The sequence below is a fragment of the Lipophrys pholis genome, assembly GCF_963383615.2.
Source record: "Lipophrys pholis genome assembly, chromosome: 20".
Taxonomy (NCBI): domain Eukaryota; kingdom Metazoa; phylum Chordata; class Actinopteri; order Blenniiformes; family Blenniidae; genus Lipophrys; species Lipophrys pholis.
The window spans coordinates 7,976,589-7,993,579 of record NC_137648.1 but is presented as its reverse complement, the minus strand read 5'-3'; the positions used below and the strand labels follow the sequence as shown (position 1 = coordinate 7,993,579).

The following is a 16,991-nucleotide window of genomic DNA, read 5'->3' as shown; positions in this document are numbered from 1 at the left end:
ATTAGGTTTAATAATGATAATGAAGGCTTCATTGAGGAAGTTAATAGAATATGTTGATATGAAATACACAGTGGATGGACGCTAAATGCTAAGTACTGCTCAAAGGCCCTCTTACAACAGCAGAATTTAAAGTCTGATATCGTTGTTGAAAAAAATGGTTAAAGGTTTCAAAGGAATCTCAATACACATAACAATGAGGACAATGTTTAAAATCTGGAAGTTTTCTTTTCTTTAGACCAGTGAACCAGTCTCAATTAAAATTTGTGTCGAGTAAACAGAGAACTTAATAGTCAGGAAGATCAATAGTTTTCATTGATGTGTTTTTTTTTTTTTCTTCCAACACTGAATGTGTGCCGACAAATTGGCAGGAATCTTGGCAACAATTTTGAAGCGTCCCTGTCAATGTTATCACATACACTGGAACGATGAAATGTATGAATTCATGTGACGTATGAACATGAATTTTAAAATAGCTCAGCAGAAATTATATCGTTAATTAATATTGCCGCACGCTATTCTGTAAATCCCACAGCCCACTGGCATATACCCACACATGCATGACAGCAAGTTTATTATGAGATGATGCCTACAGCACAAACACATGTTGTCTGAGCGCACATGGTGACACTGTATAGTGACAGCCTTCCAGGGAGATTATACTGTAGAACTGAAGACTAAAAATGAATGGTACATACAGAAGGTGATAAGTAGCTCAGCTGTCACAGGATCTGGTCATGAGAGAGAAGTGGTAGCACAAGTGAGAGAGAAGGAGAAGAGAGAATCAGAGCAAATTGGAAGGTATAGGAGGAGGAAACAGTGAAAAATGAAGTGACGGCAGGAAATGAGAGACAGCATGAAACACAAATGTGAGTGGAAACGGCATTACACCGACAGGATTCACACGCTTCACACATTTATTCGCATTTTAAAACGCAAATACAATGAGAGTACCGTTTAGCAATGGTTTGGGGAAAAAAAACAAAACAAACTCTATTCATATTTATTGTGAGAAAACGCATATGGTATTATCATTCATGTATTCGAGTGAGCATGCATGCGATGGTGCTAACAAGGAGGAGATTATATACTGTGCAAGTTGTTAGGCAGTTATTGCAAGGGGCGACTTCACATAACAGGCTGCACAGTGAAGCAGTGGCGAGCACTCTTGTCTCATAACGAGAAGATCTGGCTTCAAATAATGGTCTTCCCATGTGTGCACGGGTTTCTTCTGGATACTCCCATTTTTTTTTTTTAAATAGCAAATTGAACAAAACCAATCGGAACAATCGGTGAGCTAAAAATCTTCAAAAATGAAAGAAATACACCCATCTCAGATCGGTGCTTTGTATGAGTTTGGGCTGTGGGAAGCCCTTGCTTCCATCTTTCAAATGCAGAATAAAATACGAGAGATTCTGAAGTACAACAGGGTTCATCACATTACGGGCAAGAGAACGGATCCAGCCTGATTTCCATCTATTGTTCCGTCCTTCACTCTTACCGTATCATAATCATGCCTTTGTACATAATGAACACTAATTACTGAAGTCACTTCATTGAGGAATCGCTGTCCCCCTTTTGTTACATTAAGTACACTGCAGTCACTTCATTATTTAGCAGCACACACCCCCCTTTAGAGTCATTACCGCAGTGCAGTCATTTCATTAAGCAGCAGGCCCATCAAAGTCTCTCTCTTAAGCCACAGAGATCCAGAGGTTTTCTCCACCACCTCTGAGATGTTTTAGACGGCTATTTACCCCCTCCCTCAACACGTTTCTGACTTTGTTCAGAAGCATATTTGGCCTCGAGTGACATTTTGTTTGATGGAAGTTTAAGTGAAACACAGAATGGTTTGATGTCAGATATTCATCCTCACGTTGGGGAGTTTATGTCTGAAATGACAGTAATAATAGTTACATTTGCAGCACAAGTCTGCATTTAAAAAAAAAAATAAAAGTACATGAATTGTTCAGGAAATATTCTGTGTTTTGGTAGTTGATGGAGTGAGCTTGGCTTTCTTAAAAAGCGGCTAAATCAAACCTCGTGATAAGAAGCAGGGAACATAATTGCTCTGTATCTGAGTATTTTCTCTGGGACTGCTTCAAAAACGTCACGCAAGACCAGTTTGCTTTATGATAAAACCTCATAGAAATAATACGGACAAGCCGTTGTTATAGCGGGACTCGAGCAACAGCTGTCTGGTTACTGTTATCTCACCATTGTGAGGGTAAACCCTTTTATCTGTTGTGACTTTGACTTTTATTCCCTCAGAATTGCAAAACAAATGAGACAAGTTAAGTTGCATTTGTGATACAAGTGGGTGTATCTTATCAACACCGACTAATCGTCACCTCACACTTTCTTCTTTTGGTGCTTCCTTTAAGTGAGAAATGTTTACACCCTGGCTTATCAGAGCAAATCTGCAAATTGCCTGCAGAAATCTCGGGGCAGATTGTGTCTGCCATGACCTTCAGGATACGATTGCGCTGCCAGCATCTCCTTCCCCCTGGTACCACGGGGCATCGACCCATGTGTCCAGAGGTTCCACTATAGTTGACAGTGTTGCCTTTGAGCCTGGCCTTCACGTCATAAAGGGGCCAATTAAAGACTAAAACGCGAAAACAAAAACACTTTTTCTTTTTTTTCTTACTTTCAGGTATCTATCCATGTTTTTTTTTTTTAAGGTTTGATATGTCTAGACCTCCTCCAAAGCGTTGATAACAAAGGTAATATGACAACATTAACTCGGTCCAGCCTTCATTCGGCTCATCCTGTGGATTCCTCTGGAGAACAATAATCAAAAACAGTGTTTGCTCAATAACTGACAACTCATTCCAAATGTAAGTACTAGATCAAAACAACATGCATCACTGCAGAGTTTCATTCTTTAAAGCGAGACTAAAAACAAGCTCTGGATACAAGCGGAAAGTCTCCGTTGGGCCGGCAGGGCTCCGATGGCTGACAGCCTAAACTCTTTCTTTATAGAAAGATCATATATCTTTCATCATAGAGATGCTTTGAACTCAAGTGCGTGGTATCATTTCAATGGACTTCTAAGAGTCTTAATGTCACACGGGGATGGTGTTGTGCTGACTTGAGCTTCCACAAGCAAGTTGCAATGGAAATCTGGCACAGACACAAATACATGAAAGATTAACACACAAACCAGAGAAAGAAGATATTGGATTTCACACTGTAGCTCCATAACCAAGTGAAGGCTCAAGCAACCATCAAACAAAAAAATAGATTGATGATCCCAAAATTTTGTTTCACACTCTGGTCTTTTCGTGCGACCCCAGAGGGAAATCATTACTCCCACCGTTTTAAATATGCATGCAGTTAATTATGCATCTTGTTATCACTGGCTAATCTGCATTGGGCTCTCATGTTTAAAGTCCCCCTCATTATTATTCAGAAAGCGATCTCACAGGTGTGCTGAGTAAATATACAACACACTGCAGCTGATCGAGGAACACACGCCTGCAAACAAGTTAATAAACAGGGGCGGAGGTGCACACTCACACCCGAGAAACATGAACAAACGACCACAGACACGTAGACGTGCTCACTCAAGTGTGTGGACTCACTGCACCGTACGCACAATAGACTTGGAGTGGACACCCATCAAGCTCCAGACACATTATGCAACCCCAGTGACAGAAGGTCCAGGTTTCCCTCATATGGGTGACAGTTTGGTCTGTGCCAACTCATTAAGAACACAGCTGGCTATAAGGTTTGGCGAGCACTAAGACCACAGGGGTCCTCACATGGGAGTCTGATTGGATTTTCCACATTATGCTGGAGAATATAAAACACTCTTTGTGGCATGTCTTGTGTTCTCAATATATAAAACTTGTTAAAACTCTGGCTTCGTTTGACCGAAGCAAATTGAGCAGCTGTACTTCAGTGTGTCTCATTATGCATGTCGGAAGCTGTTTCCACTGTGAATAAAAAATTCCGCACTTGACATTAAATTCCCTGTGGTTATCTAACCTATGCAAGAAAATTAAGAGTTTTGTCCTTCTCTTCTTAAGATGAGAAACCCTTACCTCAGGCTATAACAATATGTTCCACTGAGCCTGCAAAGTTCATTAGCAGAGGGAATTATTCTTATTATATTATTATAAGACTAATTTCACTGGGGAACACAAATTACACATTTGTCCCATGCTGCATGAAAACATTGATTTAGAAAAAAACTGGTTATATATTTTGTCACAGAGGAGCTTCTTGTCTGATTCTTTTTTTTAATAGAAAGTAAAGTCCCTATAACAGTGGTTTCCAACCTGGGGTCCCAAATACATTCAGCTGCAGAAGGTCACATGGTAGGAGCTAAGACTTAGTCCGCTTTAAAGTCAAAATTAGATTTACACATGGAATCAAGAGACCATGGAAATCCCTCCTGTTTCTTGTGAAGGGTCCCGCTTTTGTATGTTGTGAGTGGGTGTCCAAAGCCCCTTTTAGAGACAATCAAGGGGGCCTTTAGGTTGGACAAAAAAGGTTGGGGGAGAGCACTGTTTTAGATGACACCCCAGAGCACGTACAGCCCAATATCAAGTTGAATTGGCAGGGCTGCTAAAATTGTGGCATAATAACTTTTTAACTTGAAAGTTTTTCTTTGTTGTGGCACCAAGTACAAGTTTTGAACAAGTGGATGTTTTTGCAAAATGTTAAAAAAAAAGTATGACTGAAAATGAGTACAACGTCAACCTAAAGCTAATTTTAACAAGAAATTCTGCTGCTAAATACAGTAAAATGTTTTAAAAAATTAAGAAAACTCCTATAGATGCTGCATTTTGCAGGCTTTTGCATGCATGCATGTTTTTTTTTTTTTTTTTTTTTACAAACTCACAAGAAAGCTGTGTTAAAAAGTTGGTTTCTTTACAATTTTTTTCAATTTGCTTGGTCTTTTCCATGGACCAGATTGGTCCAGGAAAAGATTGGCCTTATGTTTGACACCCCAATATTACAAATAAATATCATATGTTAAAGTGAACTCACCCAGGTTCCACTTGAGTCCAGTCGTGGTTGTCTTGCAGCGTCCACCTACTGGAATGAGACTGCACCAGTCCCCCTCCAGACCCGTGTTGACATCCAATCTGTGGCTGCCCTGCCGACACACAGCACGAGAGAGAAAATTAAGTGTTAATCTCTGTGTGTATGTGTGTTATTACACAATTAAAATAAATGTGAGACCGGATTTCGTCACCTTTTCTCATCTCCAACCGAGAACCAATGATGATTAAAATAAATGATTGCTCTTGTCAAAGTTGTAGCCCATTATCTGCTCCTTCAAACACTTAAAAACATTGAGACCCCGTCGTTTCGAATTATACTCCAACTGGCCAGCCATAACATTATGACCGCCTGCCTGATAATGTTTAGGGCTCCCTTTTGCAGTCCTTTGGTGCACTTTTTATTTTGACCCCTTTTTTTCCTCATCAGAAGTAGCATTAACTTTTGTGGGCTTTTGAGACGTAGTACATCGTCATTGGACGATATCACACACTCCACCCATCACTCCCCCACTGATGGATATTGACCTCCACACCCCATAGTAGAAGTAATTTTTGCTTTGATCCAGTCCTATAGCCATCACAATTTGCCTCTTGTCAAACTCACTTAAATCCCCATACTTGCCCATTTATTCTGCTTGTAACGCATCAATGTTAAGGACAAAATCACTTGCAGCCTCATACCTGTGCATCCCCCTCTTTAATAGATCCCATACATACACAGCTGATCAGAGTTACATATTTTACCCTTCGGTGGTCATAATATTATGCCTATTAGCTTTATTCTACTGTGTCATGGAGTCAAAAGAAATGTGTACGGTGATTCACAGCTGTACTACTAAATTCAAAAAATGCTGTTATGAATACCTCATGTAAAGCCAGTGTACATTGCATATTATATATTCAAATACGTATATTCAAACAAACAGCCTCCATGAAGAGTGAGAGGAGCAGTGCTGATATGCATTTCTCAATGATGTCTACAAGCTAGATAAAGAGGTGCTTTGTAGGTACAGTGGCAGATCTCAAGAAGTATACTGCAAAAACAATGAAAAGGAAAGAAATGTCAAAATGTCACAGCATTCCTTTGAAAAATGTCGACAGAGTCAAGAAAGAAGAGACCCACAATCAAAGAGTGGAAATGCAAGGTAACGTTTCACTCTTCAAGCTGAACAGTGACTGCTCTGAAAACACTGGTTTATTATAAAACTTGATGATAAAAGATAAAAAGTTCAAACAAACTTTCATTCATCAAGTATATATGGAAAAAAAAGACACAAAGGAATGTCTCAACCTCAATACAGCAAAATTCACATAGATTTAAAAGGAAAAGCTGTGAATGCAGGAAACAATGATGCTTGGAAGTTACTATAAATACGTCATAAAAATGATAAATATTTGAAGGTCATCATGGCTACATGTACATAAACTGATACACACCCACCAACTACAATAGAAAAAGTAGGGACTATCACAACTTGCATAAGTCATCTGAAATAAATAAAACCACAAAGAATCAAAGGTTGACATAACTCTTAATTAGGAGCGTGACATCTTTGAAGTGTTGCGTGTTTAAAGCAGAGTTTTGCTTGGCTTCCTGGAGCTACGGAGCCAGAGGGGAGGAAGGATGGGGAAAAAGTCGGAGCTTTGGTGCATTTGGTGTTCAGGAAACTGCCCTGAGGTTGTTTTCTATACATAAACACATTGGCTTTATGTAAGTGTGTCAGAGTGAGGCGGTGCACAAGGAACAGAAGAAAGAAAAACTGAAAACCGGGGGGGGGGGGGGGGGGTCCCTCAAAGTTTCCGGGCCACAAATGTAATATTTTATTATCAATAGATAAATATATGCATTATATATAAGTTGAATGTGATATAATTATACATTGTGACATGCAAAACATTGGGATAATAGTTGTATGTAATGGTAAATATGTCAGAATTTGTACAAGAAAACTAAGTTCATAAAAGACATGCAAAATATGTGTAGGAACATTTATGTTTCACTTCTACTTTATCGTTTTCAAGCATTTCTATTTTCGTTTAGTTTTTGTAGTTTGTTATAAACCTGGTTCAATTTACAATCATTCATTTATTCCAAGTCTTAATTAGCCAGTTCTCATGCTTATGGTGTGACAGGGTATATTGGCATTCATGTATTTCCCTATATTTTTAATGGGCCAGTCATTTTTTATTCTAATATTTCATATTTACTGAGTGAATGATGCCCTGACTAGGAAGCCCTTTTAATTTTGCTGAATCGATGAAATGAGAAAAAATAGAATAAAAAAGAATATCCTGTTATGTATCATACACAGCGTGGGTTTTTAAAGTGCGGGAGGGTGAGACCCCCTCACAGAGCAACAACGAACCTCCTTCCAGCCCAACTCTCACAATGCACATCCTTTGCTTCTAGAGGAATAGTGATTCCTGGTTGAATGCCAAACCAGTAATAGTTTTAGACCATATCATTGTAAGCTGATTCCACAATTTTAATCAATCCCCATTAAACCTACAATGAATTCATTTGGAAAAATATGTTTCAATTAAATTTATAGTTTTGTTCTATGCGTTCTCAAAAAGTGATTTTTCCCAGCTGGAATGACTCACAATGAAGCTCTCTGTCTTGTAAAGTGTTTCCAGCACCACACTTTGAGAAACCGCCGACATAGATTATCAAGTGCAAATAATAGAAAATATATATATATTTGAAATATTTTCTCAAATGAGTGATAACTGCTCAGGATGCACAAGGTCTGTGTATTACCACATTCTTGGAGCACAGTGAAAATGATTCCATGAAAAGCTATTCTGGTGAAGAAGAAAACAGGTGAGATGTTTGTGCGAGATAACATATCCACCCGAGGTATCACACTTTATCATTTAAATCAGCTACTGCACTGACAACTTTCACTCCTCAAAAGGGCATCAGGTAAACAAGCTTGTAGTGTTGACCTGGAGTGCATCTGCTGGAGTGATTTATAGCGTGGATTGGGCTGACACAGTGTTGTGCACTGCGCGTCCTGCCACACAGACTTTTCTCAAGCGTCTTCAGGGGCTGGGATACTAATTTGAGTGAAAGTGGTTCTCCTTGGCCCTCCGACCGAGACTCAATAGAGCAGATAGCACGAGAAAAACAAGCCGATGAACTCTGCACAACTTTCTTTCTTCTTGTATCTACATTCAAATTGAGTAAATTTAGCTCCACCTTGGGACCTCCACTGATTAAAACATCCCTCCATCGTGTTGGGACTAAGAATCAAAAAACCTGCAGCCCTCACAGTGTCCCTACCCATAATTTAATAAGATACATGCGAATTATGCAATGCCCTAAGCCAGCTATAGAAAACACAATTTTTGCACATTTCCCAAAGATAGCATAATAAGACTTTGACATCTCATTTGGGATAGGAACTGAAACAGGCACCAGCCTGATTAAGTCACAGCATGTTTGCGACTCGAACATGCTCTAATTTAATAAAGATGAAGAAGCATGCCTCACTTATTCCACAATATGTGCAGGTCGAACGGAATATTATATTTGAAAGTAGCTTCAAGGCTACACATCGTCAGCTATACGTTCAGGTGAGATAATCTGCACTTAGAAAGTTTGTCAAATTTAATATTCTGGTGCTAATTTGTTGTTAGGCCATGTTTAGATCGTACAGAACATGAACGCCGATGTGAATCCACTGTGCTGTCAAACCCTGACGCCGAGCACGTAACGAACCCGTGATTGCAGGGAAGAAGGCCGGTGAGGACATTTGGCAAAAGTTGTAAACACTTCAATTACAAATGTAACTTAAACAAATAGCCGTGGGCCTTTCGAAGGTTACATTCACCTTCATGTACAGGCGTCTGCGTTCATCAGCCGCTGGTGAATTGGAGCTGCGTTGACAAACGAGCTTAATTTACCCTCACTGAAGTAAGATTAATTGGAGGTGTCGAGGTATGAAGCAGCAAATGACAACACGCCTTTGGAATAATGACAAGACGTAGGAAGAGAGAGAGGTTTACTTAAGGTATTACACGGTGTCATCAGGAAGTGTGACTGTTAGCCGTTTGTCTTGAAGACCTCGCAAATAAACAACGCTGGGGGTGGAATCGGGGAGGGGCAGCGTGCGTCTCCAGTGGAAGCCATTCAGGCCACTTGTAAACTCAATCAAGCGAGGAACATGAGAAAGTGGCTGGCACCGCGGAAAAACAATTTGGGAGCATCAAAGAGACTCCCTCAATCTCTCATTCACAACAGCAAATTGGGTCACCATAAGAGGAAATGGATGCGCGTGTGAGTGTGTGTGTCTCCTCTTGCTGTGATTACTTAACAAAGAAAGTGTTCAACACTCCAATCAAGGTGGAAGCAGGGCAAGGGAGAAAAAGATTTTCTTTTGAGAGAAAGCAGAAAATGACGAGGAGAAATGTAGGAAGGGTGATTAGAAAGACTTGGAGATGTTAAAGTATGAGACCTAAATGTTGGGAGATTGCAATCTGGGTCTGCCTCTGTGTGCAGCATTTGAATCCAGCTTCAAAAAAGAAAAGTCTGAGCAACAGTAGGTCCACATTTAGCCCTGCACAAAATGAAAGGGGATTAAAGGACAGATACTTATGCGTAATTCACAATGAGACTTTTCTGTGTGATGTTTGCATGTTCACTTGTTCCCTGTGGACGCTCAAGCCTTCTCCCACAATGAAAAGACATGCTTGTTACGTAAAATTGCAGGCTGTAAATTGCCTAGCAGTGTGAGTGTGTGTGCATGAGTGATTGTCTGTCTCTCTGTGTTAGCCCTGTGACGGACTGGCGTCATGGTCGAGGTGCACCATGCCCTTCGTCCAAATGTCAGCAGGGATAAACTCCAATCTCTACAACCCTAATGTGGATAAAGTGGCTGTACAAGACCGATGGATGGGTGTGAAACAATGAAGAGGTGACTTTGTGGTTAAATTAAGAGAAAACTAATTGTAAAAGCAAAGGATAGAATCGTAGCATTGTATTAAATTTGCAAGCGAATTAGATGTATTAAGATAGAAGGGAAAATGACAATTTGCTGCAGGTTTGTAAAATACTCACAGGTCTGAGTAGATATGCCAAGCTTGTATCCTGTATGATGAACAGTGGCAATGGTGTCATGGACAGAGCGTGGTGGAGAGTCTCGACAGAAGCCATGGCCTGGTCAAATCTACCTGCAAGACCACCCAGTGTCACTATGGCATCCACCTGGAGAGACAAAGAATTTAATGAGACACAGGAATCAATGTAGTTACTTCATTTACAAATACAATGTACATGTAAAACAACAGCAACAAGGTGGAGTGGAATCTCATTTTGTCTCATTTTCCATAATCACACAGCAGCTATCATCTGATAAAGCTTATCACTGTTTACGTGATGACTTCATAATGACCTGATAACTTCAGAAATCAAATGATTATTGAACTTATTATTATTACTTTAGAAAAATGATTTTTAGTAGGTAAAGATACGATGAGTCCAGGCAGCTCCTACTTGTGACTGGGGACAATGCGGAATATCCTTGTCAAGAGTAAAGATTATAAAGATCCACTTGTCCGTACCGCATAAATCCTGTTCAGGGTAGCAGGGTGCTGGAGAAAATCCTAACTAATTATGGGTGAGGGCACCTTGGGCAGGTCGTTGGTCCATCACCAAGAGACGGGCAACCACACACACTCTCATTCACATCTAGGGGGCAATTTAGGGCCACTACTCAAGCTTAGTTGCATGTGATTGGACCGTGGAAGGAAACTGACAATCACACAGGGAGAACATGCAAACTTCCCACAGAAAGACCCAGTCGGTATTTGAACCCATGACTTTCTCCTTGTGGGGCGCTGAAATCGCCCGGACATGATTCGTGTCCCGTAGTATTGGCAGGAAACACCGGGAGTCAGTCTGTTTGGTTGTGATCAGTGATTGATATTTGTGGACGAGTAAGCAAACAGGGGGGGGTATTAGGAGAAAGCATTGAAGGAAAAAAAAAAAAAGAGAAGAAGACCATTCTTACAAAAGAAAGAAGATGGAGTACAAATAAGCAATCAGTGGCCGATCAATAAATGAATGTGGGTAAACAAAACAAGGATGCGAGAGAGCTAGTCTATTGAATTAAGAGGTGAGCACATTGAAAAGCAAATAAAGTGAGCTTGGCGGATTACTTAAACTAATACCATTTCCTGCAACCTCAGAGCCGAAATGGGATTCTTTTTAACTTTGAGCCAGCAGTTCTCTTAAGTACAATATTTACAGCTCTCAGCAGTTATATCCTTATACAAAGTCCCCGAGCAGTCAAGCACCACTGCTGACAGCCTGAAAACCCAACAGAGTCTGGAGGGCAAAGGCGCTGTCACAGGCTGACGACTGACACACCAGCGCAGAAAACAAACCAAACGCCATCAATCACACACACACACTTCAATGTTTTCACTTCAAATAACATACACAGAATAAACAGAAAAACAATTGATCTATGTTTGTTTTCTTGAAGTTCACTGGTTTTGGCACAGCCTAAACATCACCAGAAATCAAGTCAAACCAGTAACTCATTATAATTAATAAGAAAAGTCAGAAACGCCTTAAAAAGAGCATAATATTTCAAGGAAACTTTGAGTACTTTGAGACAGTTTTGCTCAAAATAACAGAGTGAGTGACATCAAGGCAGCTCTTGCAATAAATACACTCAATTCAACTGCATTTATTATTAAGAACAAAACAGAGCCGTGGTGACTTAAAGGTTCGAGTTTGTGACTAGAAGGTGAGCGATCAATTCCTGATGTGTCAGAAAGGACATCCTGCCAAAACCTGGGCCAAGTCAAGCATGTGATCCTCAATAAGGAGGATCTCAAAGATGATGACCATCATTGGGAAAGAAAGAAAATTTGCGTCTTCGCAGTGTGAGCAAATATTGGATGTAAGTCAAATCTCTTATGGAACTGTAATTTCTGTTTTATGTATAGTGCTTGAGTCAAAGTCAACCAATTGTGGGTTATTATGCCCCCTTCAGCACAAAACAACTTATTTTGGGTCTTTTAGATTTTTTTCTTTTTGCACATATTTATTCGGCATCATGTGCAAAATGCTTTTGTAGAACGAATTATTTGAAGAGGCCTGCTCTTTGTTGTCTCCTACAAATGCACTGTGGAAATTTAAATGTTTCTGAGTTACTTTTCTGCTCTAATTGTCAATGATTTCACATTTCTGCCTCATGCAGATTTTCATTCTTGCAGTGAAACAATTTATTTCCGAAAGATAATTTTCAATCTCTTGGCTGATTTGTGATCATTGCTAAACTCCTTCAGAGATCCTTAGAGGAGCAATGTGATGTCCGAGCACGACATAAAAATTATTCTGTCCTTTCCCATTCCCAAGAAAAACCAGGGACACAACCACTGTCGTCCAAGCTTGCATGTTTTATGTTATTTAAACAGAAAAATGGTCACAGGGTGAGAAATCCCAAAAGCAATCATCTCTTTGTTCCCCTAGCCACAGTTAACCCGGAGAAGAATAACCGAAAGACAACCAATTACATAGTTTTCTAGCTCAAAACAAAAGAAGAAAGGGGAATCAAATGAAAACGGCTTTTCATTCGTACAAATTCACAGAGATAATACAAAAGAACCAGAATGAGGATTTCATGTTCACAGAGGGATGGAAGCGAGGAAACGGTGGAGAGCCTCCGGCCTTTGATTGCCCTCCTTTGAAACACTACACCATCATCTCTAATCACACCCAGAAAATGACCTTGGGTAATTACCCCTCCCCAGATTTGAGAACCCGCAAGGCAGCGGCTGTGCTGGAACTCACATGTGGATCTGTCTGGGATCGTCAGGAATCTTTCCATGTCGAAGATGACCATAAAAAGACTCTTTCTACAATTGAGAGCAGATGTTCAAACTGCTTTATATGTTGGTGAGAGTCAGTATCCCCGCGACATTCTGCTTCACTGGAATATGTTGGCAAATCAGAGACTTTAGTGGGGTCAACAACCTTTTCCGGAGCAATCTGGAAGGGCCGCAGAGAAAAGGAAAAAAAAAAAAAAAAAGGTTTGAGAGCAATGCCCGAGATGACAGCTTTGTGCAAAACTCTTAAGAAGTAGTCTCTTAAATTTTTAATAATAAGTCACATTAAAAATAATACCTGAGAAAACATTAAAGACAGAGTTGGGTCATGGTGACTGAGAGAGCTCCTTAGAGCTTTGTGTGAAGACAGCAGATATATCAATACCAAGAATAAGATTAGACCGTGGATGTCAGAGGTTTCAAAAAGACAGATTCCATTTTTAATCTGAAGGAAGTTTTACCACTTTCGGCTAATTCGGAATCGTGATTCTAATATGAAGAATTAGGAGAGCTGATACTTTCAAAGCTATGACCATTTCCTCTGTTTGATGAAGTTTAACGACTTTAAGTTGGATAATGACAACAAAAAGTCAATTACATGTGCTATTTGTCCAAGTACATCATGTTCATTATTACACACGGATTAAAGATGATCAAATATGTTGACAAGGCAATAATGAGTTTAATTTGCTTTTGCGACTGCATAACTCTTCCCCGCAGAGCTACACTCATCTGATATAATAACAGATACGTATTCATCCTCTGTGCGTGTGTGTGTGTGTGTGTGTGTGTGTGTGTGTGTGTGTGTGTGTGTGTGTGTGTGTGTGTGTGTGTGTGTGTGTGTGTGTGTGTGTGTGTGTGTGTGTGTGTGTGTGTGTGTGTGTGTGTGTGTGTGTGTGTGTGTGTGTGTGTGTGTGCATTAATCCTTTCAAAATTATAGCGGTGGAACCTCCTGCCGTGTCACTTTGACACTCAAAAATGCATTTTCGTCTCTCGATGGCTTCTCGAAAATGAGCTATTACCTCAGTGGATTACATTTTTCACTTTTCAAGACGTAAAAGAGCTCGGATCAAACTTGTGCTCGAGCTCGCAATGACAACAAAATTTACAAAACTAAATGCATTGTGACTAACTTCTTGCCCCAGGAGATGCAGTTAAAACAAAAAACGAATGCTGAAATTGAGGTTAGATCAACATCTGGCTGACGCCCCCACATGCAAAGACACTGCCTTGACTCCAGACAAAAACACTTGGAAAACAAACTCGGTGAGAGTCACAGCGAGCGAGAGGTTCTGAAACACTTCCATGTGATTTAATAGAAATTATCCAATAATATGAAGTTTACGACCTCCCCTCGCTTAAAGCCAATCCATGAATCTTTTTCTAAAATAGGCTACTCTTAATGTCATAAAGCAGGTGCAACTATCTATGATGTTTTTTCTTGCGTTAACATATCAAATTACAGTATGATCTTCAGCTTTACCCTTCACATTTATCCAGCTCCAAGTTCATTAATACTAAATCGAAAATATTCCAAAACAGAGTTAAAAGATTGAATAATTTGCAAACCAGCCGAGAACTGTAACTTTTTGTAATTATTACTGTAGGAGGGCGAAGCGGCGTGTCTGCTGAAAGCTATTTTTGGACACAGACTAAAGAACAGGACCGTGTCCCCCTGTGTGACTCATCAATGTGTCTCTGAATGACAATGTGAGCCTGTGGCACAGGGGAATATAGAATATATCAATAGAGTTAATAGAGTTACATTAGAGCAGAGGTTTCCAGTCTGGGGTCTGTGTCCTCTTTGGGTGGATGCCAGAGATCACAAGGGTGATGTGAAGCTTTGTCACAATTAGATTTGCCCATGTTTAAAAATCACCGAACTATCTCGAGAATATAAAACAGACTATAGTGCATGCTGCTTTTGAACACTGGTGAATGTGTCTGACGCTTTGGCATCACTATTATGTTTGGGCAAAAAATTTCAAAAAAATGTGTAGTTTTCATGACTGTGTAATACACATACAGTAGGTAATATTTAGATTTTATTTGAAACGTTTTAAAAATAAGACAGCCTTGGAAATCCAGCATTTAGTCTGTGCTCAGTCCAAGACATTAGGAAAGAGGAGAACACATACTTTATTGATCCTCTTGGGGAAATTACTTAACTGCATTTAACCCAACCCATTCACAGTTAATCTGAACTACAAATCACAGTGCTGACCTGCCAATAATGGGATTTAAATCTGCAAACCTCCAAACACAAGCTTGTTTCTCTCTAATATCTCGGCCACCGCTTCTTCACATTATAAAGGGATGCGGGAGCTCTTGGTAATAATTAAAGTTAATTAAATAATTATGAAGTAAAAGAAAATAAAAACAAATCATTCAAAAGAACTGGACTGAAGACCATAAGATAATTTCATTGCCTCACGACTGTTATCTGATGCTCAAAATCGGACACACTGCATCTTTAAAGATTCAGAAATAGTAAGTAATGCACTTCTGGGAAATAAACAAGATAAAGAACAAGTCCAGAAGTTTTTCCAAACTTCATACATCCAGAGATGGAGCAATAAAAAAACAAAACTGTTTTGTAGTATTCCATAAAATTCCTACAAACACTAAGAGGGAGTATTTAAGCAGTGCTAGTTGGACTCTACAAGCTGAAATCCTCTCAGGAAAAAATGGTGTTTGAAAAGATGTCTGCTTCTCGGCCAGCTATACCAGATAGATATATTAAGTACAATGTGGGAAATTTGGTCTTTCAGCTCCAGAACAATCACACCAATCAGGAAAACTGGGAATCTGTATTGTCTTTCTATAAAAAGGCAAAAACACAACTTTTTTGTTGTTGTTGTAATTCTTAGAGTTGTCATACATCGGTATCATTTTCACTGCTTTCTGAAAATCCAACAAAAATGACATGCACCTCAATGTTTGGAGCAACTATTAAATCATGGTTTCAGTGACTTTAATCCACTCATTGTTTTTAGTTCGGAAGAAACTTGCCGGATAAGAATCAATGGTACGATCCAGAAAACATAAATATCATCTGGAATTTTATTTAATCATAAGCTCTTATTTGCACCACTGATATTCACTTCCAGGGAAAAATCGTGTGTAATTTCTATAATAAAGGTTTTCCCCAACCAGACTAAATTGTACCGGGGGATGGGGGGAACAACCCGACACATCTTCAGCCTAGCGACCACATTGGAGGACACAAAAACTCAAAGTAGGAGAGGAATGATGAAAGACTACAAGGAGCAATGTCTATAGAAACAAAACAAAAACTATGAATTGTGTTTCAACCTCGAGTGACACATTGGCTTGCTCGGCTTTTATTTTCCATCAGCATTTCTATTGATGTGGTTTCGCATATCAAACACTATATAACTGCATGAATTTCTATTTGTTCCTATTTCATGTTTGTTTACTAAAAACAAAACAACGAGAAGCGCATGGAGAATCTCACGACCGAATAAAGAAAACTTAACAAGCTAGCTGTACACATCCGGCTGCTCTCTTTCGTGGTTGGCTGGGGGAACCAAGCGAGCGGCGCCGGCTCCGGCACCAGCACAAAAACACGCGTCCATTTATCGAGGATGATGAGCAGATAACTAAAGAAAGACTGAATAAAATGAAAACAATAGTGCCACTTAGGTCTGCAACAGCAACGCATGAGGGAAACGCAAACTAGACCAAGCTGTGAGAAGATACACAAAGAGATTTATACAACATAGATGCTCACACTTCAACAAATATTTAGAAAAAGGGCTCTGATTTCACGCACGCACGCACGCACGCGTACACACATGCACATGCAAACAAGCTTTCCATAAACACTTCTCAAAATGTGCACAAAATGAAACACACTCACATAGATAAATACATATGCACACAAACAAACAAACATGTACTTATCCACCCACTATAATCCTCCGATGCCATTCTTGGGGATTTCACCTGACACAATATGAAATAGATTCTCCAAATTGAGCTCTAAGCTGTGTGGAGGAAAACATTTGGGGGCTGAAATACTGAATCCCAAAGCCCAAACAGCACAACGTTTGGTAACCTGTAAATCACCTTGTTGTTAATTTATCTGTGACTTTCATTTATTTCAACTGA

The 16,991-nt window shown here is 39.7% G+C and overlaps 1 protein-coding gene across 6 annotated transcripts in view; it reads right to left on the bottom strand.

Moving 5' to 3' along the window:
* tpk1 (thiamin pyrophosphokinase 1) overlaps positions 1–16,991 on the bottom strand; it is a 75,797-nt gene that overhangs the window by 21,082 nt on the left and 37,724 nt on the right. For all 6 annotated transcript variants that reach the window (XM_080490003.1, XM_080490008.1, XM_080490005.1 and 3 more), the window contains exons 7-8: positions 10,078–10,224; positions 4,999–5,107 (exon numbers count right to left, since the gene is read on the bottom strand). In XM_080490003.1, the coding sequence (XP_080346129.1) occupies positions 4,999–5,107; positions 10,078–10,224 (256 nt within the window). The remainder of the gene's footprint in view (positions 1–4,998; positions 5,108–10,077; positions 10,225–16,991) is intronic.